The 27,257-nt window shown below is 38.0% G+C and overlaps 2 protein-coding genes across 7 annotated transcripts in view; one reads left to right on the top strand and one right to left on the bottom strand.

Moving 5' to 3' along the window:
* IFT74 (intraflagellar transport 74) overlaps nucleotides 1-26,993 on the bottom strand; it is a 92,507-nt gene extending 65,514 nt beyond the window's left edge. Inside the window, exons 1-10 of one of the 5 annotated variants that reach the window (XM_061631299.1) lie at nucleotides 26,880-26,993; nucleotides 25,194-25,340; nucleotides 22,286-22,421; nucleotides 22,009-22,057; nucleotides 20,613-20,711; nucleotides 20,381-20,441; nucleotides 20,178-20,237; nucleotides 18,736-18,797; nucleotides 3,751-3,889; nucleotides 2,886-2,948 (exon numbers count right to left, since the gene is read on the bottom strand). In XM_061631299.1, coding sequence (XP_061487283.1) covers nucleotides 2,886-2,948; nucleotides 3,751-3,889; nucleotides 18,736-18,797; nucleotides 20,178-20,237; nucleotides 20,381-20,441; nucleotides 20,613-20,711; nucleotides 22,009-22,057; nucleotides 22,286-22,421; nucleotides 25,194-25,313 — 789 coding nt within the window. In that variant the 5' untranslated portion in view covers nucleotides 25,314-25,340; nucleotides 26,880-26,993. Of the gene's footprint in view, nucleotides 1-2,885; nucleotides 2,949-3,750; nucleotides 3,890-18,735; nucleotides 18,798-20,177; nucleotides 20,238-20,380; nucleotides 20,442-20,612; nucleotides 20,712-22,008; nucleotides 22,058-22,285; nucleotides 22,422-25,193; nucleotides 25,341-26,116; nucleotides 26,138-26,302; nucleotides 26,368-26,581; nucleotides 26,817-26,879 lie in introns of those variants that run through there. The other 4 variants (XM_061631277.1, XM_061631288.1, XM_061631310.1 and 1 more) reach the window with 4 other exon arrangements.
* On the top strand, nucleotides 6,053-17,593 carry LRRC19 (leucine rich repeat containing 19). Of its 2 annotated transcripts, none has more exons than XM_061631327.1 (5): nucleotides 6,053-6,132; nucleotides 12,390-12,476; nucleotides 13,461-13,971; nucleotides 15,526-15,717; nucleotides 16,699-17,593. In XM_061631327.1, exons 1-5 carry the CDS (start codon nucleotides 6,103-6,105, stop codon nucleotides 17,004-17,006), a joined length of 1,128 nt encoding a protein of 375 aa, XP_061487311.1. In that variant the 5' UTR covers nucleotides 6,053-6,102; the 3' UTR covers nucleotides 17,007-17,593. The 2 variants fall into 2 exon arrangements, with proteins under 2 accessions (XP_061487311.1, XP_061487321.1); XM_061631337.1 differs by lacking the exon at nucleotides 6,053-6,132 and adding an exon at nucleotides 8,416-8,471.
* Nucleotides 26,994-27,257: the final 264 nt, after the last annotated feature.

Genomic DNA, 27,257 nt, shown 5'->3' with positions numbered 1-27,257 from the left:
ACTGAAATGGGTGAAGATAATCAGTTTCATCCAAGAGCGTCTATATAATAATGAAAATAGCTGTCTAAATAACTTTCCTACTTGTGTGTGAAAGTGAGAGGAACATTATCAGTGACAACCTATGAAAGCTTTTCAAATTCTAAAAAAAAATTTTTTTTACAATGATTTTGGCAGAAAGAATGAAAATAATATTGCAACAATTTATTCAGGAAGATCAAGCGGGTTTTTTACCTAAAAGACAACTACGTGATAACGTCAGGAATGTTTTGAATGTGTTGGAATATCTAGAACAACGAAATGACATACAAGCAGCTTTGATTTTTTTGGATGCTGAGAAAGCATTTGATAATTTGAATTGGAAATTTATGTTTAAGGTTCTAGAGCAAATGGATTTTGGAGATAATTTTATAAAATGGATCAGATCGATTTATACATCACAGAAGGCACAGATAATTGTCAATGGGGATTTAACGGACTCATGTGAAATACAAAAGGGTACAAGACAGGGATGTCCACTGTCCCCTCTTTTATTTATTTTGGTTCTAGAAATGCTGCTTAGAGACATAAGGCAAGACAAAAGGATTTCGGGAATAAAGATAAAAAAAGAGGAATATAAACTGAGAGCATTTGCTGACGACTTGATAATTGTATTAGAAAATCCCTTGGAAGGAATTAAAGTATTGATGGATAAATTAGAAGAATTTGGACCATTAGCAGGATTTAAGATCAATAACCAAAAAACAAAGATGTTGGTGAAAAACTTATCTTTAAGGGATCAAAAAGAATTAATGGAGAAGACAGATTTTAAAATAGAAGAAAAGGTGAAATATTTAGGTATTATTATGACAAATAAAAATTCAAAGTTGTTTCATAATAATTATGAAAAATTATGGACAGAGATTAAGAAAGATTTGTTAAAATGGAATAAATTACAGTTGTCATTAATGGGTAGAATATCTGTAATAAAAATGAATGTATTGCCGAGAATGATGTTTCTATTTCAAACAATACCTGTCATATCCTCTGATTTACCTTTTAAACAATGGCAAAAAGATATTTCTAAATTTGTTTGGCAGGGGAAAAAACCAAGAGTTAAATTTAAATTATTTCAAGACGCCAAAGAAAGAGGAGGACTGGGATTACCAAATTTGAGACTTTATTTTGCTGCTTGTTGCTCAGTCTGGATAAAGGAATGGATTGTATTGAGGAACAAAAGACTATTGGATTTGGAGGGTCACAACCTGAAGTGGGGATGGCATGGATATCTATGGTATGATAAAGTAAAAGTGAATGTGGATTTTAATAATCATTTTATAAGACGTCCTTTGTTGAAAATATGGAATAAATACAAAACAAGGTTTTTTTTAAAATACCACTATGTGTTTCAAGTCAAGAAGCATTTTATAGAAGAGAAATGGCTGGAAAAGAGAAATGGTTAACTTACCAAGAATTATTAGAAAATGTGCATGGAGAATATATAATGAAAGAGAGAGAACAACTAACAAAGGAAGGATATAGTTCTCAATGGTTTGCCTATTTACAATTGTTAGAAAGATACAAAATGGATAAGAAAATGTATGGGTTTGAAATAAATAAATCTGATTTTGAAATAGGTTTGTGTACAAATGATGAATGTATAATTGCAAAAATGTATAAATTTTTATTGAAAATGGACATGGAAGAAGAACAAGTAAAAGAGTGTATGGTCAAGTGGGCAAAAATTTTTGGTTATAATATACAAATGGATCAATGGGAAAATATGTGGAAAAAAGGTTTGAAATTTACATTATGCTATAATTTTAAAGAAAATTTTTATAAAACGATGTATCGTTGGTACATGACTCCAGAAAAGTTGTCAAAAATGTATAGTAATGTTTCTAATGTATGCTGGAAATGTAAACAACGAGAAGGATCTTTTTATCATATGTGGTGGTCGTGTAAACAGGCAAAATTATTTTGGGTACAGATAGGTAGGATGATGCAAAAAATCTTAAAGATAAATATTCAGTCAAAGCCAGAATTTTTTTTATTGGGTTTTATGGATAAACAAAAGGAAAAGAAATATGGAAGAATAATATTATATATGATTACGGCAGCAAGATTATTATATGCACAAAAGTGGAAAATGGAATTAATACCAACAACGGAAGAATGGCTATTGAAATTAATGGACTTAGTAGAGATGGACAAATTGACATGCCTTCTCAGAGAAAAAACGACAGATACATTTCTTAAGGAATGGAAGCCTCTTTTGGACTTTTTGTTGAAAGAAAAAAATGAAATGATGATAATGGGATTTGACGATTAATTAAGATAGACTATGGAAAAAAGTGAATTTCGTATGTTTTAGGGGACAGGTTTGATATATATTATATACTTATAGCTGATCTGTGACAAATCGGAAGTCAAGTTTTTTTTTATTTTTGTTGTATTGTTTTTGTTGTTTGATTTTGTTGTTTGTTTTATGAAAATTTGAATAATAAAAATTATTATATAAAAAAAAGAAAGCTTTTCAGATTCTATGTATCCAATAGTTTTAAAATTTACTTTTTAATTAGGGTGTTGAAAAGACAAAGCTTAGAATGGCTGACGGTATATAAATATCCAAAGAACATAGTGGCCAGGGAGAATGGGTGAAAAGGAAAGCAGGTGGGAATGGGGATGACCTATAGTCATTGAGTAGCAAAGCGCTAGGTTTTTACAGATTAATTAATATTCAGTGTTTAGATAAGTAAAAGGGTTAGCATAGGATTTGGCCATATCTTCTGAAATGTATAGCAAAATACTTAAGGATGCTTTCTTCTAACTATCAAAATTTTAAGCCCTCTCCATTTTCACACATTTTGTAATTAACCCCAAACCGAACAATTTAATGCCATACTTACAGTTTCTAGAGCTTGTTCTTTCATATTCACAGCATCCAGCTCTTGCTGTAAAGTACACAATTCCTAGAAGAAGAAATAAAATTGTTATGTATTTTTAATGAAAGCTACCCAAGGTTGTGTGTGTAGAAAGTGGTGGGAAAAGAAAAGTTGGGTGGGTGGGGAGTTAGTTGCATTATAGGCAGCCTAGCTGAGACCATGCTATCCTACATGAAAGCAGTACATATATGATATTTGAGCCAGTAGGCATCCTATTTTGTGTGTGTTAAACAAGCCTCCTGATTGTATGAAATATCCACGGAGGGGGAATAACCTGCCTCTGGAGTCCTCTGCCTTTAAAGAGGATAAGTATCATGAATACTAAAATTTCTAATGTAGTAGTGGTAGAATGTTGGGTTTGAATGTAGAACAGCAGAGCTCAACTCACTACCCTGGTACAAAGCTTGCTGGGTGTCCTCAGGAACCTTCTCATCCTAATCTACTTGACAGGGTTCCTGCAAGGATACATTGCGATCTTGACAGAAACAGTAAGAATGTAAGAAATCTGTGAACTATTCCCAACCCTATTACCAGTTACACAAGCTTAAGCAAGCACTTAAGTCAGATTACTGCTTCCAATCTTCTATTATCAGCAACTATGATTTGAATGGGAGAGAGTTAACCATGTGCTGAACTCTCCTTTTGAGATCACTGGGGCTAAAAACTGCTTTAGTTTGGGCTGCATGATGGGCTCTTTGTGTTCTTCACTTTCCAGTTTTAATGAGTTTGTTGAATTTAAGCTACTGGAAAACTTATTTTCATTTATGAATTCTCAGATTGTGCTAGGGCTCATCAAATTGTCATTCAGACTAATAATATGAAAGGTCACCTGCAAGAGTTTATCATTTGATACTTTTGTCTCCATGTATTTAGTTTGATCCTCTTCTGACATATTTTTTATTATATTTTCTGCTGCCTCCTTTTCCTGCTGGATGTCATCTTCCACAGCTTGAATGTGTTTTTCTTTGCTGCATCACAAACACAAATATTTTGTAAATCTGATTTATTTTTCTTTTAAAAAATATTATTAAAGTCTCTGATTTATACAGAAGTATTCAGCTTGCAATAATAGCTATCGGTTCTCACAGGTGACACAGATACATAAAGGGGATGCCACTGTCCCTCCCTCTCACTGCTGTTGTCACTGCCCATCTTCTCATCTGTATCAGCAGCACCAGAATTCTTTAGGCAGGAGAAACAAGGAAATGATCTCAACTCAACTTCCCATTGTTGCAGAGTTTCAGGGATGGGGGAAGCACAAATGCTTTTCTACGAGGAAAAAAACTTTCATGAGACATATTTACTCCGCAGACTGATTGAAACCAAAGTATCAGAGACTTAAACTGAATGTGAATCAAGTCTTTACTCTCCCACTCCTGCCAAACCGTTGATAAACTCAACTATTATTTGCAAGATTTTTTTTTCAGACCAAACTAGAACAGAACCACAACAAAAATCAGGTTGCTGATTGAGAATAAGGGATTACACTTAGAAAAATGCCATTTTAGATTAGCACACTCTTTGGTCCCAAATAGCCCTATTCACATGAACAGTGAATGTGTGGAGGGGGTTCAGGATTATGCTCACTGTCCCTGCTTCTAACCTTTCCCCGCATTAAACTTCTGAAAAGTGCCTACAGACACACACCTTCTCCATTTCATTTGCATGCAGCATTTTGCAGGATACAAGATCTCACGAAGAGGGATGACTCTGAACAGGGCAGGAGTGTGGACAGTGTGTGTGAGTCTGACTCCTCCCCCAGCCATGTGCTCATGGACCTTATGAAAAGGGCTAGCATGAGCAAATGGTATCTTGAAGGAATTGTATCATACATTTTTTGGTTTGTGGAAACTTTTGCACTCTGCCTTCTCTAAGGGTTGGGAAGCAGTATGCAGCTTTAGGGCTGAAAACCACTGTAGAAGATTGTGAGGAAAAACAGTATTTCTTTGTAGTGCACTGCCCGTCATACTGTAGCTTGGCTAATGTCTATAAAGCTGTTGGTTGTTGAAACCTTCTTTCTAACCTTTAATCAAAGTGAAGCATATATATTTTCCTTATGTAAAAGTCAGCTTGTAAACCTGTGCTGGTGAAGCCTGTGGGGCCTAGGCACTCTACAAAACAGCAACCTCTGACAGTCCAAGCTTAGGTAGGTAGCATGAAAAGACTACACACACACACAGACACACACACACACAGAGAGAGAGAGAGAGAGAGAGAGAAAATCTGGCAAGAAGCAGCTGCTGGGGGAATTATTTTCATTTCTTTAAATCATGTTACATATTTCCATATTGAGTAATCACCCAGGATCAACGTATTTTCCCTGTGTTCCTTATCAGCTACTATCGCTTCCTGTCTAGTAAATTTAGGCTACAATCCTAGACTGGCTTACCTAAGAGTATGCCCCTCTGAAGTTAACAGGACTTACTTTAAAGTCTACTCAGACATATTGCACTAACTACCACATAGAAAGATTAGGGTACAATATCACAATGATGCTATTCACTCTAAAACACAGGCAAATCACTATTGTAATAGGAATGATATTTTTTCATGAGAACTGGTTCAGGTGTGCTAATCTGGTTACTGAACCTTTGTTAGCCTGAACTGGAATCACACAACTTGAGTCACAGCTGAACCAGGACTGATCCAAAATATTTAATAGTTTATCTCACTGGTTTTCATTTAATGATACACATGATATATAAATGTCAATGATTTTTATTTTTTTGAAAGTGTGACTTTAGAAAAATTCACCCTACTAGCAAGTTAATAATGAAAGGCTTTTAAACTGTCACTTTTAATGTGCACTTTGTGTATTTATAATGACTGATGTTTTTAACAGACATTGGTAACTATACCCTACCCTCACAAAAACCCGTTTCCAATATAACCCTCCTTTATTGGAAACTTTAAACATGGGTAAACTTGCTCTTTCTCCCTCACTTCATGTCACAAACACAAGACCTGACCATATTCTAAAACTTCCTGATTGGCTGTGAGCCTATTAAGTTATAAATGGACATAAGAAATTACTCAACCTAGTCAATCTTTTGCTAAAGGTGGCCTGAACTTCCTTATTTTAAATGAGCATGCTTGTTAATTGGGTACAAAGGTTCAAGCCAAGTGAAATAACATTGCACCTTTCATCCCTTATTTTTCATCTAGAAGGAAACATGCAAACATGAGTATGATGTTCCAAAGAAAAAATAAGGTAAGGTATTTTGTAAACTGCAGATATAATAATTTAAGTGTACAATGAAATATTTTGCTACATAATCAGTTAGGATAATAGGTTAAATACTGTCTAGGTTTAAAATGTTATGAATTTTGGGGAAGTCACTGAATGACTTTGCTAGGGGACATATTTGGAACTTCAGAAAAATGTTTTCCCTTAGTTTAAACTTGCAAGCTGTTCTTTTTATTGTTAAATCATGAAGGGCTTTAAATGGAACACTCCAGAAATAAATGTGCATTCTGGAAGAACAATTTTATTTGATTTTTTAAAAAAACATATACATGGACTAAAAGGAGATTGATAAATGCTTTCACAACAAAGATACTGCAACCTGTTTTGTTTGAGTTTTGGGGAGCTATTGTTATTATATGCTTGAATGCACCAATATTTCTAGTGTGCAGTCTGTCAGCTGTGTTTTTATCTCTATCCATGAGAGATTTATGAAGTTTCTCTGCAGAGAAAGGTAATGCATACCTCATCATTACAAGGAGAGATGGCTTGTCTCTTCTGTAACCCTAATCAGTGGCGCCATTTCACAGCTTTGGCGGCGGGGATGGGCAGGGAGCAAGATTCTCCATATTTGAAGCACATCTGTCGCAGATCTTTGCTTAAACATGCCATAAAAGCTATAGCAGACAGAACTTTTACAAATTGTGCCTTTAGCTAGCATACCCAGAGCCAGAGCTTGGAAAAGTTACTTTTTTGAACTATAACTCCCATGAGCCCCAGCCAGCATGGCCATTGGATTGGGCTGATGGGAGCTGTAGTTCAAAAAAGTAACTTTTCCAAGCTCTGCCAGAGTTACAATTCCAGAGTTCCCTGGGAAGAGGAATTGACTGTTAAATAGGGTTGCCAGGTTCTTGGCCTGAGACTGATCCTGTATCTTTAGGAGAAGAGAAAGTCAGGCAAGTGCAGGTGTTCTTGTAACTCTGTAATGGGAAAAACCACATGGTGGAATTCTACCTCCCTCCTCCACAACTTTTAAAGATACAGAAGACCTCTTGGTTGCCAGGCCCGGACTCCAAGAGGTCTTCTGTATATTTAAAAGTTGTGGAGGGGGGAGGAAGAATTCCACCTTGTGGTTTTTCCCATTACAGAGTTGCAAGAACACCTGGACTTGGCTGACCTTCTCTTCTCCTAAAGATACAGGATCAGTCTCAGGCCATGGACCTGGCAACCCTACTGTTAAACCACTCTGAACATTGCAGCTCTGTGAGGAAAAAATAGGTGTCTTCTAACAATTCTCAGCATCCCTAACAAATTACAGTTCCCAGGACTCTTTGGGAGAAGCCAAGACTGTTTAAAGTGATATGATACTGCTTTAAATGTATAGTGCAAATGGGGCCTTAGCAAGAACTACATTCTGCCAATATGACTGATTTATACCTACTTGGACTAGAGATAGTCATCCTGTGATCCATCCTTGGATCTCTAGCCATTGTATGTAATAATTTGTCTACCATTCAGTGGACTGGTTGATACTGTTTTATCTTTATGTCATTTTGATTATTTGCAGTATGGATTCTTTTGTAATGTTACAATTAAAAACAACACCCCTACTCTTATTTTGTTTCTCAAAAACATTACTACATTATTCTTGGAAAGTGATTTCCCACACAAACATTCCTATTTGACTCCTTTAGTTCTGTCTTCTTTTATAGTTATCAATTTAAAGAACCCTTTTCCTGTTTGGGACACTAGAGCTATAATCCTAAACACACTTACTAGAGAGTAAGCCCCATTCAACTTAATGGAAGTTATTTCTGAGGAAACATGTAGAATTGTGCTGCAATTGCACCTGCAACACAACTAGGGTTGCCAGGTGTCTGAGTTTCGCCTGTCAACTCTGGGTTTGGGGGATCCTCTCCAGGTCAACAGGTAAATCACCTTAATCTCCAGATTCTTAGCTTTCATTTAAGTTTCTAGGTGGTCTGGTTCAAAAGAAATAAACCAAAATGTCACCCCCCCCCAACTTCTGTTAGTACCAGCTGCTCTAATCCCTGCCCTTTCAGGTTTTTAACTAATAAGTGGAGTCAGGGTTGTGATTGACAAGATTTGTTGACTCCCAGGCAATACCTAAACCCCATTTCAAGTTCTGAAAACAGTTTCCTTTTCCTGCTTGTCTCACATCAGGAATTCAGTAAATATATAGCTTTCAGCAGCATAAAGAACACTTCTCTGTACAGGATTAGAACCTGCTTGCTTGCTTGCTTATTTATTTATTTATATCCCAGCCTTCCTCCCAGCAGGAGCCCAGTAAATGTATCAGTAAACATGCATAGGATTGCCTTACAACAGATCACAGCAGGATCTTGGTAGGCATACACAGTAAACAATTTTACTTATAATTGTAATAAAAGTATACATGCAGGTGTTTTTTTTAAGTACTTGTAAAAATTGCATATTATAGCTTTTATATTTCAAATAATTTTTGAATAGAATTTTTAAAAAGTGTACATACTGCCGTGTTATACTTTTCTAAGTAAGGAGTCAAGTTTAAATTTTACTGGACAGTTGAAGAGGGCAGTTTATTTGTCTTATTCATAACCTGTTTTGAAAATCTTCCCGATATGATGCCTTTCTGGGAGTAAAGCTGCAATGCTAATTCCACATACCTGGGAGTTAACCCCACTGAATTCAGTAGGACTTACTTTTGAGTAGACATGGTTAGGATTGTGCTGAAAATCAATGGGACTTTTGAGTAAACATAGAAAAGGATTGTATTGTAAATATTTCTCTCCCTCTCCAATTCTTTTTCTTGTCTTTTTTTAAAGCAGTTAGGCAGGGATTATATAGGTGTCACTGCTTTTATTTCGCAGGAAACAAATATTAATTTTTTTAAAGAAATGTACTGCAATGGCCAACTGGTTTTGACAATAAACTATTATATGAGGTGTATGTATTTTTTACATCTCCAGTGTGTGTGTATATGGAATATGTCCAACAACCCTGTGAGGTAGGGTTGGAAAGCAAGGGAGCTCACAACAAGAAATAAAGCCATTTAAAATCCAATAACCGTAAAACATGTATAAAACAGTTGCAAAACAGTGCTTAAAGTGGCATGTTTCTGAATTCTGAAGTTATCACTGAACTGCAGTCCTGTGCATGCTTCCCTGTCTGTATACATTGGGACTTGCTTCTGAGTAAACACGCATAGGCTTGCACTATAAATATCTTTACAGGTTGTGTAAATAATAAACATCTTTGACAGTCATGCTTATATAAATATTTCTTCATACTATGTCTTGATATGAATCTATTTCACACTACGACCATAAATTATTATTTTCTCTACATTTTAATTGTGCCCTTATTCCTTGGGGTGGTCATGGGCCTCCTCTGTTGTTTTCACCCTGAAGGGCAGATTAGGCTGAGCGTAGCCCATGGTCACCCAGTAAACTTTGTAGCTTATTTCCATTTTAAAATTTAATTAAAATGATTTATATGCAGGCAAAGTTTATGAAGTAATGCAGAGCCACATAATATATTTAAAGCATATCCAACTTGCATTTAAAGTGTATGACTTCCCCCAAAGAATCCTGGGAAATGTACTTTTCCACTCACAGTTATAGTTTCCACCACCCTTAACAAACTACAGTTCCCATGATTCTGTGGTGGAATTCATGTGCTTCAAATGTATGTTGAATGTGCTTTAAAAGCATGGTGTGGTCTGCCCTAGGTATGATGTACATTTATTAGTGAACTGAAAAGAACAATTTTAAAAGGTACTTTTTTAAACACGGGAAGGGCTGTAGCTCAGTGGTAGGGCATATGTTTTGCAAAGGTCCAAAATTTAATTTCTGGAAAAGACTATTGCCTAGAATCCTGGACAGCTAATGTAGTCCACGTAATCGGTACTGAGGCAGATGGCACCAAATGGCCTGAGTCGGTATAAGGCAGATTCCTTTGTGTCTAAAAGAGGAAAGAGGACCAGTGACTCCGAAATTTATTTATATATTTTATTTACAACATTTATATACTACTTTATTGTAAAAAACCTCAAAGCAGTTTATAGAAGGAATTAAAACAATAAAAGTATTGGCAAAACAGTTAAAGACAGGTATTTTAAATTCAAAATAATAAAACCAACAATGAGTTAAAAACAGATACAGTAAAAGCTTCTAGATGCCTGGGTAGGCTTGCCTAAAAATGTTTTTTAGCAGGTGCCAAAAGGAGTACAATGAAGGCACCTGCCTAATGTAAATAGGCAGGGAGTCCCAAAGCATAGGTACTGCCACACTAAAAGATCGATTTCTTACAAGAGCAGAACAAGTACTATGTGGCACCCGTAACATGGAAAGCACACCTTGAGCAGAGGTATTATGTGCTGACAGGGTCTCACTCATGTCAGCAATTGTGCTGCAGCATTTTGCATTAATTGTAGCTCCCAGGTCAGGTTGTGCTGCATGAGGATTTCTGTGACCTTGGCTGATGGGCTGCCAGGATTTTTTTTGTTTTGGTTAGGAACCCTTACTGGTTGTAGGATGCTGAGTTTTCTGTCTTACTCATAGGAATCTTGTTGTGGTTGGTAAGGTATTGCATTTAGGAAATCATCACTGTCTTTTCTTTTTCTACTTGCATTTCATTTACCTCTGACCTTAGTCCCTTACATCCATAGAAGCAACAGTGGTTCCGTGTGGTCAGCTCAATCCCCTTAAACCCACTGGTGGTTCACCTTGTTATTTGCATGATGGTTTGTTTCTTGCCCAATAGTGGTAAAAGAGAATTTACATACTGGGAAGTGTGACTTCAACAGCTGTTGTTCCCAGTCTACTGCCTGTGAAGGTAGACCAAGCATGCATTTTCTCTCTGTCAGTTACTACTTACTGGGCTGGCTGTCAGTTTATAGCAGCCCACATAGTAGGCAGGAAAGAGTAGAGAATATTCTTAATTCTTACTAAATTCTCAAGCCTCTCTCTGCAGAGAGATCCTGTTGAGTTCTATGGGGCTTAGTTCCTTAGTAAATGTGTTTAGAATTTCAGGCTTCAGGGGCATCCATCTTTACTCCTGAGTGCTCCCATCTAACAACACTAGGCTTTCTTCCTACAATGACCTTCTGGTGACTTGCCTGGCCTGAGAGCACTTAAACTCTTCTTGCCAGAAGCAAGTAGGCTAGATTAAATGTTCCTTACCCAGTCTCTCTAAGCAAGTGAGGAGGAATGATCTCGTCACTTCAGCTGGACCTGGGAACACCCTGATTTAGCTAAGATTTCTATCTTAATTTCCAATCAGAGAATTTTTTTCAGTGGTATGCTACAAGCCACTATGGTTGATGCTTAATGTATCATGCTTAATGACATCACTGGGGCCCTCCCCCATGACATCACAAGGGCCTGCCCCTGAAATCTCAGGGTTTGGGATGCTTCTTACCTGGCAACCCTAAACACAACAATTAGTTGGTTCTTGTCAACAGATGTGGGAAACCATATCTCCCCTGAAATATTGCAAGAAGCAGCATTTAGTGCATCCCAAGGGATGACTCCTTTTACATTACAAAAAGTTTATTAGTTAAGACCTCACAAAAATCTTAAAAAAACAGCACATTTATGAGCTCAAAAACCCTAGCATTTCAACTTGGACCATCATGAGCTGCCATCTAAATACGTGTACATATCAGATTCACATGTGTTTTGGCAGATTTCTGCATTTCCTTTCCAAAAGTTTGGGAAGTTTATTTTTAAAATTCTCTCAGCTTTCAAAACAAAAGCATAAGAGTTAGAGAATGTGATCTGACCAAATAACTCCAGTGCATGCATACTATTTTTTCGGCATGTATAGGGCACATCAATAAATCATGGCTACGTAGTTTAAGGATTAGAACACAAGGTGAGCTTATTATTATTATTATTAATTAAATTTATATCCTGCCCTTCCTACCGATAGGATCCCAGGGTAGCAAACAAAAACACTAAAAAAGCTATAAAACATCAAAAAAAACCCAAACATTAAAATATATTAAAACAAAACATCTTTAAAAGTCGTCTCTTGTACATTGAAATATAACAAAGGCATGATCTCATAGCACAGACTATATACAGTTTACATTTCCGTATTTTACTCAGTTCTAAAAATCCTATCAATTATTTTGAGCTTGCAGTCACAACTCTGATACTCTTTGTGCCCACAATTGCCACAGATAAAACCATGGCCTAGTTCTAACTTCCTATTTATCATCAAATTGAGGCTTGTTTATATTCAAGTGATAACATATACCTAATATTCTAAACTGACAGCCTTTGAATATGAAGCTTGCTTGGCTCACGATATTGGCTGCAGCTCTCTTTCTACATCCAGTTGCTACTGAGGATGCTTCTAGCACAGTAAGTTTTATAATCATACCCAGCTACTACTTTCTGTCTACTTTTCCTGGAATGTTAATAGCTCAATCCTTTTAATGCATCCTAAGAAGTAAGCCCCATTGCATTCAACATGCTTTACTCTTAAGTGTGCATAGGATTGCAGCCTAATGCTATTTTTTAATCTCTATCAACATGAAATGTTAACACAGATTAACCTGTACCATTTGGAAAACATAGTTACTGCATTCATATATATATTCATATATATGACAGAGTGCAATATTAGAAGGGGTTAAAACACCACAACAGATATTATGATTCTAATCGCAAAACAGTTATTTCATGGATCTTCCCTCTTAGCACCATAAAGGACACATTCCTTGATTTTGCTGTTGACATTATGGACTGATATGGAATCCTGGCTTGCACTGGGCAAGATAGAGGAATGACTTTTTACATCCGTCAGCCCTGTAACTCTGTGCCAAAACATCAACTTTCAATCCTGGCTGATTCAGATATTTCAAATTTCTAAGCTCAAAATTCTACTATAAAAAGTTTAACCCAAGTTAACATTTGAACATTATTATTTGAACAACAACAACAACAAAAAGAGGATTATTTTCCTATAGCTGAACTACCTTTTATGATCTACTTTTTCACACACTGATCATAAGGATGATCCTAATAGGAAGAATCAGAAGATGTGAACAGGTGTTGCTTTGTTTCTAGTTATATAGTTGTTTTATGCTGTTGTTTTGTTTCTATGTTGTAATACACTTTTTTCTTGTAACATGATTTTATTTTTGGTTGTATGGTACTCTGGTTTTCTTTTTGAAGAATAGAGGAATGTAATTTTTTTTTCAACAAGCAATTTCAGTATTTTTAGAAAAAGTTTTCATGACACTATATAATTATGGGATGTTTGGTGTGTTCTCTGTTTTATTCTGGCAATCTTTCCTGCTAGATATCTTCTAATATTTTTTGTAATAATTTTCTCTTTAACAGGTCTCCTGTGATGAAGTAGCAAAAAACTATATTTCTGTTCCTCCTAACCTAAGCAAAAGTGTTTCTATACTATATCTCAGTTACAACAACATTACTTTAAATCAAAATGATATAATAATTCTTCACAAGTACATTAATATCACAGAACTGTACCTAAACAACAATGCCATTGCTGTTCTACGTAATTATAGCTTTAGCAATCTTTCCAGACTAGCAATATTAGATATCAAAAATAATTATATCAATACAGTTGAACAAGCAGCATTTGCTGGTTTAAACAAACTAATGACTTTGTATCTACAGAATAACAAAATTGTGCAATTAGATTCCAATGTATTTGCACTGCTGAAGAGCTTGCAAGTCTTAAACCTAAAAAATAATTTCCTAGAATATTTTAATGTTAACGTATCAGTTAATTTAATCAGAATCACATTAATTGGAAATCCATGGAATTGTTCGTGCAGCCTCCTAAGATTACAAACTTGGCTGAACAACGTGAATGTAACACTGGGTAAGTGTCACAAAGTCCCTTGTGCCTTCACATTATTTATATGAGTTCCATTTTTGGACTACTGAGCGTACTCAACTGTCTTATGGCTGTAGCTCTCATCACATCTTCTATTTATGAACCTATCCTTTATAACACATTTAAAGGATACAACATAAACTAAATGTAGCACACATAACATTAAAATGGTACAGTAGGGCCCCGCTTCTCAGCACCCTGCTTTTCAATGTTCCACTAATACGGCACCAGCAGGACGATCAGCTGGAGGGGGGACTGGAGCTCCCCACGCTCCAGCTGATCTCACCGGAGGAGGGGAAGATCAGCTGTAGAGCGCCACAGCTGATCTCCTCCTCTTCTGGCGTGATCAGACTCCCGCGCTGGATCTGATCGTGCCAGAGGAGGGGAAGATCAGCTGTAGCGCGCTACAGCTGATGTTCTCCGGCGCGATCAGCGGGTTAGGTTCCAGACCCCCACGCTACAGCTAATCTGCTTTTTGGAGGTTTTTGCTTTTCGACAGGGGTCTGAAACCTAACCTGCCGTATGAGTGGGGCCCTACTGTAATGAAAATTGCCTATTTATCCAACAGATTTCATAAAAGAAAGCCATTTGCACTATGGACCAAAAATGTACTAATGTAGTTTCAGAAAAATAACTAATAGTGCAATCCTATACACACCTACTCAAAATGAATCCCACTGAGTTCCATGGGACTTACTCCCAGGTAAATGAGCATGGGATTGCAGCCTTAAGATTCCTGTTAATTAGATAAAAACCAACATGGCCAAACCTGCTTGACAGTATTATAGGTGATACTGGATCAGAATATCAGTGTTCAAGTAATTTCTGCCCATTATGGAATGCATAACCTTTGAGGCATAAGATTGGGCTTTCTATAGCAAGTACTTTCTACTAGAATATCTGATGCAATACTTCCATACTGACAAAGAATCAAGGTTGCAAGAAGCTGAGAAGTTGAAAGAAGAAGATGAGAAGCCTGATGAAAAAAAATGTTTTGAACTATTTATTGAATCAGGGTCCTAGAGAGAGGCATTTAACTATGTAAGACAAACATCTAGAAATTGGTGGTTGAACACAAGATTACTTTCTTAGAATAAACTTTAACAACAGGTGCTGAACATGCTTTGTAGCCTTTGAAAAGAGTTCACATTTGTTTCTGGATGGAGATGAAGAAATCAATCTAATTTATTGGTTTTTTATGAAAAGGCTTCTAAGCCAAAATTAGGACTTTTCCTACCCTCATAAATAGATGGCTATGATCTATACCATTATAACTGACCAAAAGGGTGCATTTTAGATTAGCCCCCCCCCTTTTTGCTAGATGAGAGGAATTTTTAAAATATAAATTAATTTAGATGAATCATATCTTGCAACAATGTTCTTTTTGCCTCTGGCAACCACATTATATTGCACGGCTTTATGGATTTTTTTTACAGTTCTAAAGCTAAGCAATAATATATTTATATGGATGAGGGTTGTTTTATATATCAACACGGGCAAAAAACTTTAATACTGTTTTAAAATTGTTTGTATTTACAGAAAATGGGAACAATACTATGTGTACTTCTCCAAATAGCCTGAAAAATCACCCTATCAAGACAGCGATTATATCAAACTGTGAAAAAGGAGAAATGACTGAAGCAAACACCATACTTTTATCTGCTATTAATCATAACAATGATAGTCTAATATCTCTACATAATGCTACAAATAGAATATTGTCACATTCAGGTAAATTTCAGTTTAATTTATGAGTAGTGTTCATGTAATTGGTTATAGGAGACGTATTTCAGGAATAGCATGAAAGAGCATTTAGTTCACTGATATATGATTTAAAACACTGAGGACTGGATCCAAATTTAGCTATCTGCTAACAGAAGGGCTCCCTCTGTCCATTAATAGCTTTTGATCCAGCAGAGGGATCCTGCTGGTGGAAGTACTGAAAACATGATTTTTACCAATTTCCCCATCCTTCAGCCTCTCACTGTTCTGGAGGGTCATCCCTACCCTCTGGAGCAGATTTTCAGAGGATGCAAGGGACTGCAAGGTGAATGGGCAATGGGTAAAAGTTGCCTGCCTCCCTCCCCTTCTGTGGCAGGAGAAAAGCTTGGATCTAAGCCACTATATCAAACCTGTAACTGCATTCTTTTCCTTAAAAATTGTAATGAGCAATTCCACCATTTATTTTAAATCTCTTTGAAAGATGAACTTGCACAATTTTGTGTGCTGAAAGCAAAATTCACCAAAAAGCCAGACTTTGGCTTAAGGACCCCACTGTCAGTACTATCCTCAAGCAACTAAAATCTTTAGAATATATAACTTGAGACATATTACCAAGATAGTTTTTCTATTATGTTTTAAAACAGGCAATATGCTAACATTTATGAATACTGTATAAAACAATGATACAGCCTCTCCTAGAGAGAGAATCTAGTTTTATATGCATATTGGTAAACTTTAAATTAACCCAGAAAACCATGAGTCACTGGGAGAACAAAGTTCAAATTGTTTTGTTAATATTCTGTTTGGCTGTAACTAGACCACAGTTAATATGATTCAGTGAGAGGTCCACCTCATGATACACATCCAGGCTCTCATTATACCTGATGAATTCTTGCAATGAATACTGGTGAGGAAAAATGAGATAAGACTTGTAAAGCATATTTATACTGAAAAGTACTAAAAAGACGTTTAATTTATTTTAACATGTAGATGTTCAGCCTCCTGGCAAAAGCTGGACCTTTCTGATGGGTGTCCTGGTCATTGTCATCAGCACTGCATTACTGATTGGTATGGCCATCAAATTCCCAGCATGGTACCGTTATTTGATTAGCTATAATCATAGGCGTTTGGAAGAAGAAGAACCAGAGATGTTTGAAGAAACTTTCACACCTCATATGTGCACATTCCCACAGACAACAGGTACCAGTGAAGAAGAATCGGTTGTAGTTTTTGAACAATTTCATACATTTGTTCCAGAAGAAGATGGATTTATTGAAGACAAATATATTGACACATGAATACTTATTATGAATGTTGCAGACTGAACCTTTCTGCCCTGTCCTGAGATATCAGCAAAGGGTTGTGGTATCTGTAGCTCTGTTAACATACAGGGACAAAAAAACACACACCCCAAACTGTTCTTGGCTGTGATTAATCAAAATATGTATGATTCAATCTTATCATTATTATGGAAAATCATTAAATTGGTGGTATGGTAATGGAGGATCAAGCTTTTTGTGTGCAAATCAATGCATTCCCTTTGAGTACAAGAAAGAGAAACATGGCCCTATATAGTCTTTAAAAAGGCAAAATGTGAGTTCGGTATGCCAAGGAAGTTATTTTACAAGTCACTAAAGAGGCATGCCCTAGGAGTTTAAAATGTGACAATAACATAGTCTGTGTCTGAACAGAGAAATATTCAAATAATTAAAAATAATTCTATTATGAACTTGGTTTTGCCCTACACAATTATTACTAATACAAGACAAGTAAAATGTTTCATACTTTTTTGCACTTTTAAATAACTATATAAATCAGAAAATCTGGATCCCAGAAATTAAGAAGATGAGCTGTGTAAAATGCATGCCAGGTTTTGTGCTTTTGCCATGGGCATATACTGAAAGAAAAAGTATTAAACCTTCTATCAATTCCTCACTTGCTTTTGAATGGTGTTATAAAACTTTGAATCAGTTGCAGAGATAGTTGCTATGTGTTTGTTCCCTAAAGTTATGATTTACAAGGTTTACCACATATTGGATAAAATGAGTTAATCCAAATTATTTGGAATGAAACATATATATTGCATACGTAATGGTCTGACCACATCTAATTTAGTCACAGAACAATCCAAACCCCCTCCCCCTTATACCAGGCAGGCAATGACATTGTTGGTTTAGCCAAAGGTGTCCACCCAACTCTCCTGGCTCAGCTGGCCTTCTGCTGGCTGCCACTGACGGAGTGACACAAGCATCATTGTCAACACCAACCTCTCCCTTCCCCCTGCTGCACATGCAGTTGGGTGGGAAGTCCATTGATGGCATTCCTGCCAGCAAGAGACAGTAGAAAGCCCTGAAACTAGGCATACGGAGGGTGAGGAGAGAACTGGATTGAGTTGGCTTGGGATCTGCTGGATCCCATGCTGGTCTCATTGCTGTTACACAACAGCATTGGGCCTGACCGTCCTGCCTCACTTCTGCTGTGGCTGCCATGAGCAGCAGGCATGTGGATGCTGCCCTGCCACTATGCAAAGCCTCACTGGCTGGGGAGTAGTTTGGGATGGAGCCTAATACTTCAATCATATACCTATTTACTTAAAATGTAAATTGCATAGTAAATAATTTGACATACTTCCAAGAAAGTCTACTTAGGATCAAGGTAGAATACTCTTAATCCTAAAATCACTAGTAGATATTGAAATAAGAAGGTCTTCTTAGTTTATGTGTCAATCAATGGTGACTGGTTTTAGCACCTTGGACAGCTCCTCAAAAGTTCAGACTAAAAAGTGGAGCAGATTCCACTGCCCCACTGGCATGGAGCCATCACTCACCACTGGTGGCAATTGCTGCTGTAACTACAACTGGAGTTAAATGTGGAAAACATCCAAAGTGTGAAAGGGGGTAAACATCTTCAAGTGCTTGAATACAAACACCCGACAAGAGTCAGGCAGCTATGATTAGCACTAAAACATAATATAGAACATCTATGAGTTTACTTCCTTTTCAGTTTTTTTAAAATTCATATACTTACGCTTGCCTTTCTGTAAAAATGATGTCTATGCCCTGAGCTTCACGATCATTTTGAGCCTTCAACTGTTAAAAAAACAAAGTCATCAGCAAATTTAGCGTGAAAACAGATTTGCTATTTCTATAGCTGATGTCTTTCATTCTACTGTATTTGTTACAACAGATTATATGTAATAGATCAAACATAAATGATATTTAGGAACTGCAACCTGATCCTGAAAGTTGACCATAAATCAGAATTAAGGGCAACTTAAAATGTGCCCATATCAGCTCACATGCAAAGTGGCTGGATTGTGTGTAGTAGGTCTACATAGCTCAGGGGTGGGGAACCTTTCGCCCTTCCGATGTTGATGAACTACAACTTCCATTAGCCCCAGCAAGCATGGACAATACCAGGAATGATGAGAGTTTCAACATTTGGAGGGCCAAAGGTTCCCCTCGCCTGACATAGCTTAATGAAGTAACAGATCTCTTGAAGTATTTATTTTTATTTCTTTGTATCCTACCTTTTAACAGGTTCTCAGGGCAGTGGACAAAAAATTAAAACTTCAATAAAACTTTAAAACAAGAGGATTAAAATGTAACAAAATAAAAAAGCATTATGAAAGCAGACAGCAGAATTAAAAACATGAAACACCATAAAAGCAATCTTAAAAAACTGAGAAAATAAAAAGGTCTTTGCCAGGCACTGTGCTGAAATGATATCAAGGTATGACACAGGCAAATTTGAACAGGTTCTGATCCAACTGCATGCATTTTCAACAGATGAAGTTGCAAGCACACAGTCTTTTCAAATAAACTGCAATCATCTCACTGATAGATATTTTGCAGGGATGGCACCATGGGGGTGGGAATGGCAGTATAAATCCAGCTCCTGCTCCCCTCCTGGATCAGTATAATTTCAGTTTATCTGCTGAATATGAAACCCTATATATGTGAAATCCTATCTATTGGATTGGGCTATGTAACTGCAGAGGCAGCTCTAATTTGTGCAATTCCCTATCCACCATGGGATACGTGTAAAGAAGTCTGCTTCTGTACCTGCATGGCTTCTAGCTGGATTAGGGCAACGTACAGTATTCCTCCCCCAATGCATCAGGATGTACCTTTCTATCAAATATTTATTTCACTGGTAAAATATTCTACTTCTGTTCTGCTTACACTGCCATTTCAGCAAAGATGAAAATTGTGTAGTTCCTTCTTATCATGATCCTATGTTTGGAAGAGCTGCAGCTTTCTATAATCCCTAGAATTAACTAAAATGATGCTACTTTGAAAAGGGTACTCTACACAAGTATTTCGGCCAAGAGTATAGGCAGTTACTATTCTTGACAGCCAATCACAGTCACTTTCAAACATTTTTCAGCAGTAATTTAACATCATTGGTCAGCAGTTGCCAGTTCAGGCTTAAACAACACTGTGATAAATATCAATCTTACTACTCACCAGGTTATAGTCATTCATTACTTCCTCCATATCAGTATTGGTATTAAGTTTATCCACCAGCTAAAACATAGAAACCCAATTAATTGTTAATTCAATGGGAAGAAAACTAACTATAAAATATTGATGCAATTGCAACTCAAAATTAAATCCAGTTTTTTCAATGGGTAGAATTAATACAAATAAAAATCAACTGTAAAACATACCATATTGTAGTCTGCTAATTGTCCTTGAAACTCTTTGATTTCACCAGCTAAAGACTCTGCTCTAAGAGAATAGGAAAAAACAATTACTAAACATAGCTTACATAATAAAATGCAATCAAAAGATATCTAAGGTTTAATGCTTCAAATCCCAGACATACTTGTGTAAACGATCCCAATTTTAATGAAGACAAAAGTATTTAAAGGTTCTGATAATATGTGCAATCTAGCTCACCTTTTTTCATATGATAGATAGACAGAATTCTCCTGATTATGCATGTCAATTTCTTTCTGAAGTTTGTTGATTTCTGTGGTGAGCTCATTTATTTTGCTTCTGTAGAAAAAAGTGTTCATGTTAAGATCTAGTTTAATCTTTATAGCACACTACAGCCTACTTCAGTTCATATCATACAGTATGTATCTAGAGGCTCGCATTATTCTAAAACCTTTGTCAGTGTCTAATATTCCTGGAAGGCCAATCTGAGAAGAGAGTGAGGGCCGATAGGGCTTGGGCTTGTGCCCCTATACTAAATATGCCTGGTGCAAGTTTCTATGTACTGCATATGCCACTATATCCTTCAGGCTGGCAACTGGAGAGCTAGGCAGCACATCTCTATAGAGGTGAAGTTTACTCAGGAGCCTTCAGATGCTGATTCCAATTTAAAAAATAGCTACATGATGATGAGCAGTGTTTTTTTTCTATTATGACTTTTAAAACAGCCATGATATTATGAAAAAGATTAATATTCTAGAGTCTGATCTGCTTTTTGACAATTATGTATTTATCTCTTAAGTGACCTGGCCTTAGCTATGGTGAGCAACTCTGAAAGTAGCAAGTTCTACACAGATCTCTTTTTCCTCAACTTTAAAAAATACTTAAAGACTTTTTAAAAATATATAGTAAATAAAATTTAATAAAATAAACATACTCATTCTCTACTGCAACTGCAGAATGAAAATGCTTTAAAAATAGCTCAACAGGACGAGGGGCTTTGAACTACTTCTCCCCTGCTACCAAGTCCCATTTGCAAAAGAGGAGGACACATAGTCTTGTTTACCCTGTGCTGATTCTGAGACTGACAGACTTGTGGAGAGGGAAGTGGGTGGGTGGCTAGAGGCAGTGGCGGTCCCAGTAAACCGAAGTACATGCCAGGAGGCCATTTGTATGCTGGTCACATCACCAGAAATATGGTGGAGAGGAAGCTGCAACAGTTCAGCTTGGGAGGGCAAGTCCCTATTTTAGCAAAAATGAAGGAAAAGATTTGCATGCAGTACAGAAAAAAACACAGGAAGGTATGGTGGGACAAGCCAAGCATGAGACAAAGTATAGGACAATTCTCTGTGTCTGTGAGGATTGTAAAAAAAAAAATGGTCTGGCTAGACTATGAGGGGAGGTAGAGTTACTACTAGGCAAAAGCCAAGGAACCTCTCTCACTCCTGGCAGTGTCCACAAGCTAGGCAGGATCAAGGAGGGAGGTGACAAAGTTCTTTAACCTCTTCTTCTCACCAACCTTCAAGAGTTCATGGTTTGGTGCCATAAAAAAAGGACCTTTTGATAGGGCTAAGGCATAACTCTTGTCACAATCATGCAGTGACACCACATATACTGGTAGCAAATGACTTTCACATACCTGAGCACTCCAAGGTAATAGGATTTATCCATAATTTGTCTCTGTGGACCTAACAAAGAGCAAGTGTCAATTTGTTACATGACATCACATTATGATGAGAAACAATTGTATTAATAAAGAAACTATTAAAAAAAATAATTTCCTCTGCTCTTAGTTTTGACACAGTTTCATGTCTCTATGAGGTTAAAACCATTGTAAAGCATATTACCCTGTTCTTCCTGTTCATAGGCAAAACTCTAGCTTAACCAACGGTTGTATGCTTCCTAAGTTAAAATACCTTTCATTCCGGTTTTCATTCCACTCAGCCCTTGTTGTGTCACCGGACGGTCTGCAACTTTAATTTGAGAAGACAAAACCACACCAGTACCTATCAATCCACCACGTGTACCAGGTCTTGATGTTCCTGGAGGGATCTAACGCAGAAAGCAGAATCAGTAGAAAAAATAATGTAGCAATCGCAAGGAACAGAAAACATATCTATTCTGATTTGTAACCTATCAATAATCAGGCTGAGATCTTGAGATTTAAAGGAAACTTATAGCCTAATTATATGGTACACACAAATATGTAACAGGACCCGAACAGACATTTTGTAAAATAAAAGCAGCTTCAGGAAGGAGGTGATTTTGTAGGGATAAACATATATTTGAAAACATGTGAGGCTGGTGGTGCAATCTAGAACAAAGACGTTGTGGGTGAAGAAAAGGTTAAGTAATCCTGCTGCTCCTCTGCAATAAATTGCTCTCTCCCAAAGCCATTTTCCTTATAATCCTGTTATCATTAACCATCTGGATGCTGTCAAACACACTTTGTGCATCATATAGTTAGATTCTTAGCTAGCTTCTTGTAGATGGGGAAAAATGGAGCAACAAAAATGTAATAATTTATAGTGCAAGATTGTAAATTATAATGGAAGATGGAGAAACAGTCATAACAGAAACTTGATCACAACTAGTACATATGAATTGATTGGTATGTGCAATTTATGGATCCTAAAGTCTCTTTGAGGAAGGCAATGATAAACCCCCTCTGAATACTGCTTACCATGAAAACCCTATTCATAGGGCTGCCCATAAGTTGGAATCGACTTGAAGGCAGTCCATTTCCATTTTCCAAAGAGTCTCTGCTCACTTGGATGGGTTGGTGACAATTTTTGCCACATGCCATTCCATTCCTCCTAAGAGTCCCCAAACACTTAGGAATGTGGCATAAAGGGTTACATAGGGAAGGGGAAGGCCTTTTTCAGTGAGCAAAATGGATGTTAGAATCCAAGCCATCGCTGTTGCAACTAATAACAATGTAAATAAGCATGTCAAGCATCTAGGCACTTCAGACACAAGAGAAACCCTGCCTACAGGCTTACAATCTAACAGAGCAATCCAACTTAGGGGAAGCAGATGGAAGGGGTGCAGTGGAAGAGGAGCCAGTGGGAAGATCCACAGTATCCATTTGTTGTTCAGGAGCTGCTGGACTGGTGGAAAGTCAACTCAGTCAGGAGTTGAGCGCATGTTACGGAAAAGAAAAAAACAGCTCTCATGAATACCCCTACCAGCGAATAAATGCTCCCCATTGACTTCCATTATAATTATTTTCTTAGATCAACCTTTTTCTCAACATAACTTTTGCCCAGATTGGGACCTGCAAGTGTCTTGCCAGAACACCCTGGAGTCAGTCACAATCAAGGAGCTATGATTTTCTTTAATATGTTTATTAAGAGATTTTGGTTCAGAGCACTTCATGAATCAGCTTACAGGTTACACAGGGTTCAGCATCATTATGAAGCTTGAATAGACATGACTACATTACATTAAGATGTTGTCACAGCAACTAGTCTCGCCCCCTCACCCAGCTTAAGTAAGGTTGGGTGGGCACCCTACTTGTGTGCACTGTGTCACTGCTGGGAGCATGTGCGCACCTGAGAGCTCTGCCTCAGGGGAGTCATTGAAGCACATTGTTCTTGCCGGTGCTGGCGCCTCCATGAGTGAGGTGAGGGTGGCTGCTTTGCCTCAGCAGGACCCTCCTCATCAGAGGGAGGCGCGATGCACTGGGGAAGTGGCAGAGCAGGCACAGGTAGAGGAGGCGCTTCAGGCAGGGTGGCAACTGCCTGACTGGGCTGGCTTCCTCATTTGTAACCAGAGCTTCAGGGGCGGAACTGTCACTGTCCAGAGTGAGAAAGTTCTCAGAGTTTTGCACGACCAACGGCTCAACATGGGAAGCGTCAGTTCATTCAAAGTCCTCCTCCTCTGCCATCTCGCTGATCCACCCCTGTTCTGCTGGGCCCATGATAGTAGGAGTGCTCTAAATGGGAGTTGGATGTTGTGTAAGTCCCCCCTCCTTGGTCCCTCGTCTGACACACCCCAGAATACCCCTTTTCCGGGCCTTCCACCAGCTTCCACCAACACCCTTTCCACCAGACTGGGTTTCCCTGGTGGACCCCTGGCTAGGCCTGCAGGGTCCTTACTCCAGAGGCTGAGCTGGAGTGAGGGACTTCTGCTGGCAGAGCTGGGGGTCCACCACATCCAACTCCCCTCAGGCCAGCATAAATACGAGTTGGATTGCACCCCAATATAAGGAAAGAAAAAAGAGAGCATGAGACACAAAAAGGAAGTGAAGATAGACAGGAAGATCAGACATCAAACATTTGGCTGAACAGACTGCCTTTAGATAGTAAGTTCCTGAGAGCAGGGACCTATCGCTTGCTTAAATTATTCTGTAAAGCTTCATACACATCAGAAACATTGGCCCCATCTGCACTCTACATTGTGCTATATGGTGTTGAGAGTTGCTAGAAGACCCCCTCACAGATCTACAATTCCAAGAGTTATGTTGGAAGAGGGATTGTTTGTTAAACCATTCTGAGCACTGTAATTCTGTGAGAGGAATAGGGATCTCCTAACAACTCTCAGCACCCTTAACAAACTACAGTTCCCAGGATTCTTTGGGGGAAGCCATGACTGTTTAAAGAGGTACAATAATGCTTTAAACGTATTGTGCAGATGGGGTCACTGTGTAAACAATAAAAGTTACTTGCGCTGGAGAGAAAGGACTCTAGCTTTGGAAAGTAAAAAAGGTAAACTAAAAGTATCGGAATAACGAGAAAACAGATCACAGAGATACAGAAGGTATAAACTCTTTCATCACTTGTCTAAGACAGTAGGTTTTTAACCAGATTAATTTTAACTTACCCCTCCCCCAAGCAAAACTGCAGATGGAGGCCGTAGTGAGGATGAGGACGGCCTGACTCCTAGGCCTAATCCTGCTCTTGAGGAAGAACGAGCCGTAGGAGGCTTGTGATTACTTGCCATTTTTTCCTCTGTTCTTCAAATTTCCCCCTGTAAACAACCATATATTACACAGTAGAGTTCTCTAAATGTGTCTTCTGTATTAAAAAACAACTTTTAAGTAACTAATAAAGAAAATTATTGTTAAGAAAGCGATAAAAATTTGCTTTAGATTTTCAGTCAGAAACATAATGACCTATACATTGTATTTATGTGCATTAATACAGCAATTCTCAACATAGAGACAAGGGAATCAAGTTCATGGAACTCAGTGGGACTTAACTTCTGAGTAAACAAGTTTAGGGTCATGCTCTAGATTGGTATTTTGGTATATGTACTGCACTACCATTTTTATTTTAGGAGCCAGCCCTATCCAGTAGCCAGAAGATCAAAATATAACTTGCCAATCTGCAGTCCCAGGGCATAGTCTGAAAGCATGTGATGCACCAAGCCTGTTGAAACTACATGGGTCATGTTCTAGCCAATGCCTGGATAAGAGATCATTTAGGAACCCTATGCATACTGCCTTGAGTTCCATGATGAAAGAAAATCAGGATATAAATAGGATTAATGAATAAATGTTACCTATGTCCTGAGACCATGAAAAAATATTAAATTATGCATTAATTATAATAGTGTGTGAAGCACCTGAACATAAGATCTAAAACAAAACACTAGCGATTGATGAAGAGATGTAAGTTACTGTTTCAGTGAGTTATGGAAGAAGTGTTGGGATACCTCCGATTTGTTACTGTGAGATGCCAAAATCTCTGTAATCTAGACCTGATTATCTTTTATCATGAAATCAACCAACACACTAAAGTCACCTTCATTCCGTACTCCTCAGAAACTATTTCTGTCCTCCCTAAAACAAAAACTCCCTGCATGAACAAACCAAGCTCAAGAAAATGGGGGACTGAATTATTACAACCATTCTTCTTCAGGTACTGGTTTTCTGCTTGCAAGGGTACAGCAAATTACACAGGAGAGCATTCATATATGATCTTCACCACCTGCAGTCTTAAGTGATAGTCCAATACTGTTTCACCTCAGGCCTCTCCCACCTCCTTCTGTGGAATGGGCAGACCTGGGCCATGATTGTATTGGGAAGGGAAGCGGGGAGATAAGTTGTTGTGGTGGGGAAAAAACATTTTAGCCTTAGCCACGGGACAGGATCATGTACATACGGGTGTCGTGGTTGAGGGCGGGCAGTGTGCACCTTAGGGTGGGAATTGGCAGTCCCAATAAAAGCTCCTCCCCTCCCGCTGACTGCCACAGAGGCTGAGACATACCCTGTACCGGGGCCCTTTGTCTGCTCCAGTCTGGACTATTCCTCTACCTTACTCTCTCGCGCGCGTAGAAACGACAAAGCAGGCCGTTACTTTAACAGCTCCCTTCCGTGCTCCTCTCCGCGCGCTGACAACTGTATCATAGCAACCAAGCCAGCCAACCAACTCCCAGCCTTCTCTTCTGACCCGCACTGTGGGACTGGCTCGAATTCTTTCCCCTCCTGCATTTCATCGCGAGACTGCAATCAATTATGGAGACAGTTCCCCCCCCCATTGCCGTAAGAAGTCGTCTTATACGTACCAGCCTTTGTACAGACGGGGCTTCGTGTGGTACAGCTCTTGTCTCGGTAGAGGGATAAAAGTGACATCTGTTCATATGAGATAACGGAGAAATATCCTGGAGCTTCCTCTGTAGCTGAAGCGAGCTGCGGTTGGAAGGGGCGTTGTGTCGCCGCCACCCCCCCCCCCAAAATAGAGGCACAGAGAGGAAGTTGGGCTTTCAAACTTAGGCGACAAAGTGTGAGATTTTTAAAAAAACAAACTAAAACATTTCCAGTGCGAATGCGGTCCAATTATTATTTGCACAGTTGAGGCTATGAATGGCTTCTAAGAACCTGCAACGTAGTCCAGTGTTGCTATAGCCTCATATTTCTGATGAGAAAGGAGGACTGAGGATAAA

Source organism: Rhineura floridana, chromosome 1 (assembly GCF_030035675.1).
Source record: "Rhineura floridana isolate rRhiFlo1 chromosome 1, rRhiFlo1.hap2, whole genome shotgun sequence".
Lineage (NCBI taxonomy): Eukaryota > Metazoa > Chordata > Lepidosauria > Squamata > Rhineuridae > Rhineura > Rhineura floridana.
Note: the sequence above shows the minus strand (reverse complement) of the source record. Positions and strands in the feature narration are given on the sequence as shown.